This window comes from Hetaerina americana, unplaced genomic scaffold (assembly GCF_022747635.1).
Source record: "Hetaerina americana unplaced genomic scaffold, ioHetAmer1.1.p SCAF_1, whole genome shotgun sequence".
Taxonomy (NCBI): domain Eukaryota; kingdom Metazoa; phylum Arthropoda; class Insecta; order Odonata; family Calopterygidae; genus Hetaerina; species Hetaerina americana.
The window spans coordinates 30,233,246-30,245,376 of NW_027286069.1; the positions used below are offsets into that span (position 1 = coordinate 30,233,246).

The following is a 12,131-nucleotide window of genomic DNA, read 5'->3' on the forward strand; positions in this document are numbered from 1 at the left end:
ATCTTTGTCATATTTTACATATAATATATGAATGTAACCATTAAGTTATTTGCATATATATAATACGCAACTTAATAGTTATTTAGAAATGAGATGTCAAATTAAGTTCAAATTCACTTCATTAAGTGAATTACCTTTAATAGAAATGGAAGAATTAAGTACTTAGGCAGCTTATTTAGTGAAAGCAAATAATGTCAGGCAATATTTTGTGGATACACTCAATAAAAATGAACTGACTTTGTGAAAGTTCAACTTTATGTCAAATCCTTAAATATATTTTTATGATATTTTCACAGGTCTAGAATGCACATGAGCTGCGAACATCAATCTAAATTCATAAATTGTTGGTTTAATTTTAATAATAATACCCAAATACTGGTCTGCTTTTTAGTGGGAGGAATTTCATAATAAATAATAAAAGTTAACAATGTATTCAGAAGTGACCCAAATGCTGATTGGCGAAAAATGGTCATGTTAGGAAATTGTTGAGAACATTGATGTTACAAGCTTAAGAGGGGTCAAATTACTGCGGGAGGAATTTGAAACTTTATCCATCATTGGGACAGTAATTGTTCCTTCCCCAACAATTGCATTCACCAGGCTTCTCTAATACAAGTTGCAATGTTACCTATGTGAGTGGAAACTGCAGACTTTGACAAGGTTAATTTTATCCCTTTCCTTTGGATGCTGACATTATTGCATTAAGTTCACATTCATTATTCACACCTGGCTTGATGCAGTCCCACCAATTCTTGAGTTCGATTTACATATAATTTTCTCAAAATGTATCCATCTAGACCCAAACACTTTTGGAAATTTCCTAAGATTATGTAATTAGTATTCAAGAATTTTTCAGAGCAAGCTTCGCGAAGTTATTAAATGAAGCAGTTCATTAGTAATTACGCCCCAACAATGGATGACGTACAAAAGTCAGCGAGTATAAAAAACAGGTGCGTGCATTCAGTATAACGAATTTAAATGATAAAATGGCTGTCCATGAATTCAAAAAACTACGGGAGATACCGCGACAGTAATTTTTAAAAGAGTTATCCTCTAATATCAAATTAAATTAACTAAGTTCAAAGAGTAAAAATGATTCGCCTTAACGCGGATTCCCTTCGGAATTTCTGCCTTTTATTTGTAAATAATCACTCGTTTTATTGACTGAAAGTGTGAAAAGTCCGAACAGAACAATGGGAATATCGGTTGCCTAATTTACCGCAAGCAAATCAAGAATAATACTCGATGCGTAAAGTGAAATGTGGTTATCATTATTAAAATGAACGAATATATACCAGTTATTAAGAAAACTAAATGGAAAATGTCAGGCAATGTATTTTTGAAAAAATACCATAATTCTAAATCAGTATTTTCATGCGGGATACATAGGGTAATTTCACCTTTGATTCATTGCAACATTCAAGATTTTATTATGAAAAATTAATTCTCCCGCCGAATAATGCGGTCTTTCGCGCGATAGCTGTTTTCTTTAGTGATCCCTGCTGTCTATAGGAGCGTGGCGGGTTGGTAGGCCTTCCTTGCAGCACGGGGCATTTATCGTCCATGACTGCGTAAAGTTTGATATTAGCGTAATTTTAATCCGCTCGAAATGGTGAGTGATTTTCATAATATTCCCTCTAAGTGAGAATTAGTTATCTATCCTGACCGAGGAAATTAATATGTGGCTTCCCTAAAGATGGGAAAGTATGGATGTCTATAGATATTTGTATTGCCACCGGGCAACGTGGATCTGGCAATATGGCGTTTTTATAAATATCGCGTGTGCACATTTGCGCAAATATATTGCTGCTAGTTATTAAAATTGATGGTTTACTTAAGTCTGTCATTTGATAAATATTATCATTTTACCATTTCATTTTTGTAGGGGTTCGTGAAAGTGGTGAAGAGCAAGGCTTACTTCAAGCGGTTCCAAGTGAAGTTTAAGAGACGTCGAGAAGGAAAAACAGATTATTATGCTCGTAAACGTCTGATTGTTCAAGATAAGAATAAGTACAATACACCGAAGTACCGAATGATAGTTAGATTCAGCAACCGGGATATCATATGCCAAGTAATGTATCAATATTTATGTATTGACCTTTTTTAAGGGAACCAGTTCTTGTTTAACATGTTTATACAAACACTGTTGATATTTTCAGATAGCGTATGCCAGAATCGAAGGAGACAAAATCGTATGTGCAGCATACAGCCATGAACTCCCGAAATACGGCATCAAGGTGGGGTTGACTAATTATGCCGCTGCTTATTGCACTGGACTTCTTGTGGCCAGAAGGGTAAGCGTGAATGAGAAAAAAGGTGTCGTTAGTGTCTTGTTGGCTGTAGTGAAGTGGATTAATTTTTAATTGGAAGGGTGGTTTGTCATGTACTGGGTAGAATATATCTTGCTTATTTTTAAGGTTTACGTGTAGTTAAATTTCCGTGCAGTCCAAGCCGAGATTGTTGCATAACATATGATTGGAGTGATGTTAGTCAACAAATGTGATAGTGCTGTTAATTTTAATCGGTAATTATATCTCGCTCGCCCCTGTCGAACTTCCGTACAGTTGAATGCCTATCGGCGTATATCCAGCATGGAACCCACGAAATCTATGTCGGCCATGTTGCCGTAAACCGCAGGTCCTTCGAACGAGTGGCGAAGCCGAAGTTATTTTGAATGATTGACATTGTGGTCGTGTTTTTCATTTGAAATGGTCAAATCAGTTTCTGACCAAAGCAATTTGTTTGCTAATATTTGGGCGATGAAAATCGACAATAAGTTAGTGTTTGTAGTAAAAGTTTGTTTTAAGTTCCATTATGGCATCTAATGTGTCGGTGCGTTGAAGTTGAAGGGGGATCGGTCTACCTGTACATAAAATTGGACAATGGCCGCGTGTAAACGATTATTCGCATACGACTATGAAGTAGTTATCTCGGAAGTCACGTTGTTACTATGTTTCCCAAACTACTACTTCCCTTAATTTTCCAAAATCACTATATCTCCCCGTTCCTTACAATATTACAAATCTTCTGGGAGAGTAGAGAGTAGGCAATGGCGATCTGATGGTGCCATACCATATGGTATGTTATCATATGATGGCATACTTTTTCCGCGTTATCAATAGCACGGGAATAATTGGATCATGGGTTTAAACTAGTTAGTTTAAAATGAGGTAGCAATAATGTAATAACAAAAGCATTCAAAAATTTTAAATATATCTAGTTACATATTTCCCTAGTTCAAGAGATTTAGCATTTTTTAAAATAACATTGCCGTATGGTGGACTTAAAGCGGGTTTAGTGGATGACGTAGTGCATAGGAAATAAATAATACTAGTACTTGATTCAATTGTGATTTATTTCCCCCCCCTGTTATCATTGAATCAAATTTTAAATTAACAGCCATAAATCGAGTGTGTGAACCCAATATAAAGAAATATGTGTTCCAGCATCAATGATATTCATCATGTAAAGTAATCAACCCAATGGCTAGTTTAGTAGTTGTCACCATAGTTCGCCCAATACTATGCCAGACTTGTTATAAAGAGTAGGGGGCCCAGATCCTTTTTTTGTGCTGCCTATGGTTTCCCTGAACATTCTGGTACCCAGAAACATGTTTTATTTTATCAAAAAGGTTAAAAATTCTAATTACTTATCCATGAATACTTTATTGTGCTGCTGTCAAAAATGAAGTTGATAATCATTGCACATGATTTTTTTTGTTCGCACTAAAGTAGTAGTTTCTTTGCTGAAAATGTAGTTACATTAGCAACTAGAATTTTGTTTGGTGCTGCTCAATGCACCATTACATGGCTCTGTGAGCTGTCAAGTGATCCACCCATAGGAAAGCTGGAATCATTTGAAATTTTGTTAAATTATATTTTGAGTAAACAAAATTTTGTGATTAAGGTTGTGCTGTAATAATTTAAATTAAGAGTCAATGGCATACACCTAGCCAGAGGATGGTAGTAACTAGCCACTTGCCCTATTAAGTCACAGGTTAGGTATACTTCAGTATCAATTCTTTCTTATCCAAATAAGAGCTTCTATTTTGGAAAGAAAGAGACTTCAAAGTCTTAAAATTTATGCTAGTTATGTACTAACCAAAACATCTTTTGATGAGAAAATCAATAATAGTCCAGCTTTGAAATGATTATTTTGGAAGAAATTATTACAAAGTTGAATGCCGTGAACTTTATTCAGACTCATTTCATCGAAGAAGTTAACTTAAAATCTCAAGATGCGCCAGGTTAGGTAAAGGCACCGAACATCACAGATGCCTTGTCTTGATTTGCTTCATGGTCAGCTTGTTGGAAATAGAGACGGGGCACATAATTCTGAAAGTCACTGAAGAAAAGAAAGAAAATGCCAATTTAGTTTGTGTGCATACTTTGTAAAACTTATTATATCAAACTCAGGTCATCAAAAGATATTGCCAATGTTTGGACCTTTGCTTTACCAACCACTTCGTCTAACCTGAAAGGTCGTTAATCAATGTGCCATAAATTCTTTGCCCTTCACAATCTTCACAATTACTCCAGCACTGCTGTTTATATTTGTTTGATTACATCTTTGTGTCTCCCTATAATAATTGGTATTAATGATTGAGACAGTTGCATTCTTTGTTCCTGTGATACCTTATCATACAATTAACTCATTAAGGGCAATATAATTATTTTTACTTGATGAGTTTTAGAGACATCTAAATTAGAATCTAATGAAATATTTAGTTTCAATCTAAGGAATTCACCAATGATTAAACCCTTTAACATATTACTGTCGTTTAGAAATATTTATGCCTTGTAAACATCATTTTGAGGTCATAATGTCAAATTTTGTTCTATTGCCTCAAACTAAATGGTTCAACCAATTATCATCCTGCCCAAGAAATTAATACAGCATGTAGTCAGGGGTCCATCTTAGTTGGGAGGTGCGAATAGTCACCTAAAAATGCAAAACATTTTCACTTAGTGCTATCATTAAGACAACTATGACCTAACAGCTGAGTAGAATTTCTTAGCCAAGAGCTTGAGTAACAATTCATGTGATGAAGATTAAAGTTAACCATCTTAAATCAAGTATGTATGTGCAAGAAGCATTCAAAGTAAGACGTGAAATGAATTGCCTCTACCTTGGAGAGCCAAAGATGGTGACACTGCATAGTTTTACTAATAATCCTGATGCTAGATGAGGAGGGATTGTTGACAACCCTCCAATTCTTAAGTACGAAATAGTCCCAAACTAGAATTTTAGGATAAAAAGAGCATCTTTTTTAACTTTGTCCCTGAAAATAGCATATGTTGTAGTCTTTTTCAGTTGACAAACCAGACTGGTTTGATGGGGTCTAAATGATCCGTGTGTACATAAACTGATTTTTGCCTTTTTAAAAGTAAAATCTGCTGGTGTTTTGATGAAATTGGGTCTTATGATTGCATGGAAATATCCTTAATCAACATATACTTAGTTTCCATAGGCAAAAATTTGTGAAAGTTGTTTTCATTATTGATATTTCTTGGATCCTAAGTTTGATTTTGGCTTTCATAGCACATAAAATTTAATTAAGTTTAAAAATTAAATTGAATTAAAATCAAATGTGAAAAAAATTTTTTACAGCTCCTTAAAAAATTGGGGCTAGATGAATTGTATGTGGGGTGCCTTGAAGCAACAGGAGAAGAGTATAATGTTGAATCAGCAGAAACAGGACCAGGAGCATTCAGGTGTTACTTGGATGTTGGCCTGGTGAGAACAACCACAGGTGCTAGAGTATTTGGAGCAATGAAGGGAGCTGTTGACGGAGGGCTGAACATTCCCCATAGGTATGTATGTGCAAGTAAATTCATTATTTTGTAAATGCGAACGGGGATGCCTGATTTAAGATTGACTTATAGGTTTCTATGTAAGGTTTTATTGTTGGCCAGGGAGCTAGTGATGACCTATGGGTGCTTTATGTCTTGAAATATTTATCACCATGGTACAGAAATCAGTGGATGAAAGCATTTTGTACCAATGTTGTGAAGCTTTGTGTACAGATCCTCAATTAAATATCTTCTTTATTTTATTAGTGTCAAGGCCTGTTACCATTGCAAACGTATGTGAAGTCACTCCTGGACTAGTATTTTGAGGATTGCTTCCTGACCAGAAAAACTAAAAATGCTTCAACTTTATAAATGAAACAGTTTCTGGCGTCACTTGGTGGAAATTCTTCATATTGAAATTAAATTTAAAATACTTCACCTTTCCACATAAACCACTTTTAATACTACCTAGGTTTCGTTATGGTATAACATCATCAGGTCCAGATGATGTTATACCATAACGAAACCTAGGTAGTAATAAAAGTGGTTTATGTGGAAAGGCGAAGTATTTTAAATTTAATTTCAATGCTTCAACTTTGTTTTGTATTGTCCACATCTAGTGTGTGTAAATTAAGCTTATTATAGTAATCTCTCACAAAGAGTAGCTCATATTTTTGGGTGACAAAAATGTCATCAGATTCTGTGTACTAAATGAATTACATGACCTGATTGGAGGGATAATTCAGTGTATTATGATTTTTTTAAGTCAGTTTTCCTTCAAGGCTAAGGGGTTGTGTGTAATTTGGTATTGCAAACTGAATTTTCTTTCAATAAAAGTATAAATTTAAACCACCATTCATTATTTTTACATGTATTTTTAATTGTATGTAATAGTAGTTGTTAGTTTACTAAACTGGGAAATATTGCAAGTTATGGGCTGACCATATTCCACTGTATTTTAAGTATAATTATTACTGAAGCAGGTACTAGTTCTATTACTCTGATAACATTTGAATATAAACAAATGCAAATAGGATATTTTGTGTTTTTCCCCATATCTGTGGGTTTATAAGTTTATGTATCTAATCCGTACTTTTTAAATGAGTAGTTAACAAGAAATAAGATGTTGAGAATTCGTGTACACGTTCAATATTCAGAAACTGCTGGTGATGTGGAAACAAAAATGAGATTATGGGTCGTATTATGTGATTGCGCCTGGCTTGCACGTACCTCATGCTGATTCAAATGCCACTTGTTCGATGTACATGCATAGGGTGGGCTCTTTCTCAGGCAAATCTGAAAGTCCTGGAATTGATCGGGAATCCGGAGTTGTCAATGCAAGCAGTTTACTATTACTTTTAAGACCAGTTTATTTTTGAGGTTAGCAGTACAAAAGGCATTTACATTTCGTATTCACAATTTATTTTTTACTAATATGGTTGGACCACTGGTTGATAGCAGCATCTGATGTTCTGTTTTTGCACCATGAACGTTATAATGGAAAAATTTAAACCTAAAACTATGTAATTGTATTTCGAATAAGCCATTTACAGACTGACCCTGGCAAAAATGAAAATAGTTAAACCAGACTGACTGGTGGTACCTATTGAATAAGCAGAAAGGAGGTATAATTTGATTCATAATAATTACAGAAAAAATTTAAATTGTTATATTTTTATTGGGGAAAAGGTCTGAAGTGGAAATGGGGAAAATTTGCTCGTTCCTGATGCCTCTTGGAGTTGGGTGTTGCATATGAAAGTGGCTTGTCCTGTCAGACACACAAGGCTAGGCCCCTTGCTCAAGAATTAAATGGTGGTTTTGAAGTTACAATTGTTTTATGACATTCCAGATTATATTATCAAACCTTCAAGACATTGGTACATACACAATATTGACTTTTGTAAGGATCTGATTGGGGTACGTAAGCACTCATAGCAAGAAAATTTGGTCAGTGATAACAAGTGAGGGCTCATGAAACATGTGCAATACAAAGAATGTAATGAACTTAAAAATCATTTCAGCAACAAGCGTTTTCCTGGATATGATGCTGAGTCAAAGGAGTTTGTTGCTGATGTCCATAGAAGACACATATTTGGACAGCATGTTGCAGATTATATGCGTCAATTAGCAGAAGATGATGACGATGCATACAAAAGGCAATTCTCTAGATACATAAAATTGGGAATAAATGCTGACATGGTAAGAACATACTTTGTAATATTTGTAACATGTAGTGAATCTTCTGATTTTGTTTTTTTTTCTTTTCTGTATTCCAGTTACTACTTTTATTGCTTGCTGTTCTATGAATTAAGAATTTTTTAACACTTGTGTAGAGGTATTTTGCATTTTTATTTACCATTTCTATGGTTTAAATAACAATTTGTTATTGCATGAAGTTCAAATATGGGGTCTCACTTTGTGATGGGTTTACAATTCAGGCAGTCCCCAAGTAATGAATGATGTGCATTTCTAAGATAGTTGTGTGACTTTAATGTAACTTGGTTCCCTAAAGAACAGTGCATAAATGGTGGTAATCTGAAAGAATTAAAGGAATACGTGGCACTATAAACAATTTCACCAGTTGAACAAGCATGAGGACCATGCAGAAAATCAAATTAGATTTATTTCAGTGACCTTTGGGGGAAACCAAGTGTTATGTGCCAGTTGTACAGCATTAATAAAATAATTTATAGATAATACTAATGGGGAACCTGGGAACCACATCATATTTGAGGAACCCTGCAAGTTTGGTCATCAGTAACTTGGGGACTGACTGTATAATGAATTCTTTCATCGTGTACTTAGTAAAAACACTTGATTAACAACTCTCATTATGACCATGGGTATTCTTATAAACTTATTCATTTAGGGATTTATTGTGCTCCAATAAGTTTTTCATGAGAGTTTCCTTCTAGTAGCTGTCATGCTGGGTTTAGTGTTGTCCATATATTTTCATTCTGTAAACAATATTTTGCCATTGTAGTGAAAAATTAATTAAGATAGAAAACATATACCGTATTTTTCCATCAACAACCTTACAAAAATGTTAAGATGATCGAACAAAGGACGAGGTGCATTATGTAATGAAAATTGGAAAAATCCAAACAGACTTATTTTTACACACACAAATCAGATCTAGACATATTTTTACACACTATATTAATTTTTATGTGCATACATATATATATTTGCATGTACAGATGTGTGGCATCTGTACATGTTCAAGATAACTATGAAGCCCTGGGTGTGCGATATCTATACAAATTCATGATGACTACAAAGTTCTGAGTGCGCATTATACATAAGGTGTAGGTTATTGATGGGAAAACACGGTGCTTGAAAAATGTAATGATAGCTAGATTTTTTCAGTCAATTTTTTAATTGGGTCACACTTTTTTTGAAAACCTGGAAACAGAAAAATTTGACTTCGGGGGAAAGTATATCAGTATTTTCGCAATATTCAGTTCTTAATTACGAATTATTTTAGGCAAGTCTGGTTGCCTCTCTTAGTTAAATACTTCTCCTTACTTGACCCATTTTCCTCAGTATTTGTGCAGATGGAATTGTGTATATGAAGTAGTAAACCCTTGCTAATCCAGACTAAATGGAGTAAAAGTTTTTTTAGAAGTACTCTCATTAAACCTTTTTGTTAGTAATCAATAAAGCTATACTGTGCATAGTCTTAAATAGTTGCATAAAATGCCTTAAGCTGTATTTTTTGTTTAATATGTCTGATGTCCTTTAACTATGTGAAAAAGGCCCCTCTTCTATATTTTTAGTCTAAAAAGTCACTAAAATTGACCTCGGCAACATTCCGTTTCTACTAAGTAATTTTGTCAGACCCGCTGGCAAAAGAAATACGTACTGTCGATTAATGCAAAATAGTGATGGACGTGACTTGTAAATTTTCAATATAACTGGGGTTTTGTGCAATTCTTAATCTATTTCATTTCTATTCTAGATGGAAGATTTGTATAAAAAGGCTCATGAAAGTATCAGGGCTGATCCAGAGCACAAGCCAGTTAAGGATGAGTCTGCAAAGGAAGCAGCTGCTAAGAATAAGAAGAGGTGGAACCGTGCCAAGCTGTCTCGATCTGAAAGAAAGAACCGCATTGAACAGAAAAAGGCATCATGGCTGAAAAAGATACAGGAGGGAGAATTGGAATAGATAAATCTGAGGTGGTGACTGAGGGTTCACTTGTCTCAATTTTTCTTAAATGTTACGTTTGTTGAATAAATTTCAGAATAAATGACCCTCACCTAGTTTAGTCTACTTTATTTGTGGTTTTGAAAAGTGAAAGTTGAATGCTGTGGAGAAATTACATAAAATATTGTGCATGTCAAAATGATCTGTGCCTTGCAAATAAGTAGTTAAATTATTTTTTTAATTTTAGCCATTCCTACCGATATTGGAGAAAGTCAATTTACAAATGAGAATTATTTACATTTCTTAATTAAGTGAAGTTACAGAAGAGTATTTAATACACTTGAATATAAAAATTTGAGGTGTTTTTCTATTGTTGCTGTTTCTACTTGAGATGGATAAATATATATGGCATTATGGGCCCCATTTTCTATTTATTTAAATTTAGATTGGAGGCGGTTCTGAAATTGGTTGGGTTTTTGAATTCTACATAAAGACAAATGTAGAAAGCTCACATTTCTTGGGTATTTATGATGTTTAGTCTTACATTTTTAACTTTTGCATTATGGGAAAAATCAGTGGAGAGGTTTTCAACTCGGAAAAATATATTTTTCTACGGGGTGGCCTTGGTGTATTTCTCACCATTTGTAATAGAAAAAGTTCCTTAAATTGCATTACTGTGCTCCACAAGACTACAGAGACCTTAATGATTATTATTTACACCTGTGGATGAAGAAATGAACGATTAATGCAAGGCAAGAGTAAAGAGGCAACTGTTTAAATGCAAACAATCGTACTTGAGTATGTGCATCAAGCCATAGGTGATTGGTTTAATCTCGAGTCAAAGTAATAAAAGGTATACCTCAAATTTTTAGCCATTTTGGGCTCTTGTTGAGTGAGTCACTATGTGGGTTTTTGTGAAAATTGAGTATGGAACATGATTAAATATTTGTTTTTTAAAAGCCATTACGCTTATTCAAATCAAAGGTGTTGAACTTGGCAGCATCATTTAAAACTGGAATTTTGGACAATTCTGGATTTTAAGTGTGGCCATACCAGGTTGGCTGATAAAAAATATTGTGAATGGCCAAAAATAACCACCATTACAATGGTACTGGTTAATCGTCAAATCAAGGTTGGAGACGAGCCTCAATAAATGACAACATGAAATAATGGAGTAGATAAGATCCAACACAGATGGAGCATAAGTAGCTGGTTTTTGCAGTTTTTTTCAAAATTCTTGGAAGAAACATGCTGGGCTGAATTTACCTGTCTGGCAAATTATGTTGGTCTCCCATGTCAAAATGGATGCTAAGAATGATTGTGACTTGCCAATTCAATGTCGTGGCTATCTACTTATTTTGAGACTAGAAGTGGATGGGTTGAGAGAAAATTCATTGCCTGGGATGTCTCATCTTTGTTAGACTGTTTGCTTTGCAGCAATATGGAGTTGTTCTTCTTAGTTAATATATTGATGGAGGTTGAAGAAACTGTTGTTGTCAGGATGTAGAATTGGTTTAATTCGTAAACAGTTATCAGCCTGAGGGTCGAGTTCACCCAATGCCCTGTAATTCCACAAATGGGGTTAGAGGGATGAGTTCCTTTCCCTGTGCTGCCTGCCAATGGATGTTTTGGGACCTGATAAATCATACGACTTGGATTTCGGCAAGGGTGACCAGGGATCAAATTTGGGCTCCCCGTTCAGTAGTCCACCTATGGACATAACATTCCCTAAATTCCATTTACTTACATTTAAATCGTGGGCAGGTCATCGGTGTAAGTTAAACTACAAGCCCATGAATGGAGCCCTAATGAATTCTGATGGCTTTGATTTACCTTCGGTTATGTATTACTGACTAATATAGTGATGTCAACTTCACTATCTTTAAATGACTGATTCCACCATCTGATTATCCTTCCTATTCCAAAAAACCAGTTATTTAAGTAGTATGCAACGATCAATAGTCTAGTTGGATGTAAGAAAAGGTCATTTTCTCCTTATTATCAAGAGAGGTCAAATGAAGTTAATCGCCTCTTAAGGGGCTGAAATGGTAGACCTATTTTCAATGAACTTGCCTTGGGGTCTTGAGAAAAAATTATAAATTCAAAAATTATTGTTTAAGTTATATACGAGCATTAGAAGATATTTTAGTTAACACCATTGTGATTACATGTATCACGGTTCTGGTTTCTGC

The 12,131-nt window shown here is 34.6% G+C and overlaps 1 protein-coding gene across 1 annotated transcript; it reads left to right on the top strand.

Moving 5' to 3' along the window:
* Positions 1–1,499: 1,499 nt before the first annotated feature.
* On the top strand, positions 1,500–10,055 carry RpL5 (ribosomal protein L5). Its single transcript, XM_071587703.1, has 6 exons — positions 1,500–1,612; positions 1,886–2,071; positions 2,160–2,294; positions 5,611–5,813; positions 7,814–7,991; positions 9,754–10,055. The coding sequence occupies exons 1-6, from the start codon at positions 1,610–1,612 to the stop codon at positions 9,958–9,960; spliced, it is 912 nt and encodes a 303-aa protein (XP_071443804.1). The 5' UTR covers positions 1,500–1,609; the 3' UTR covers positions 9,961–10,055.
* The last annotated feature ends 2,076 nt before the right edge of the window (positions 10,056–12,131 follow it).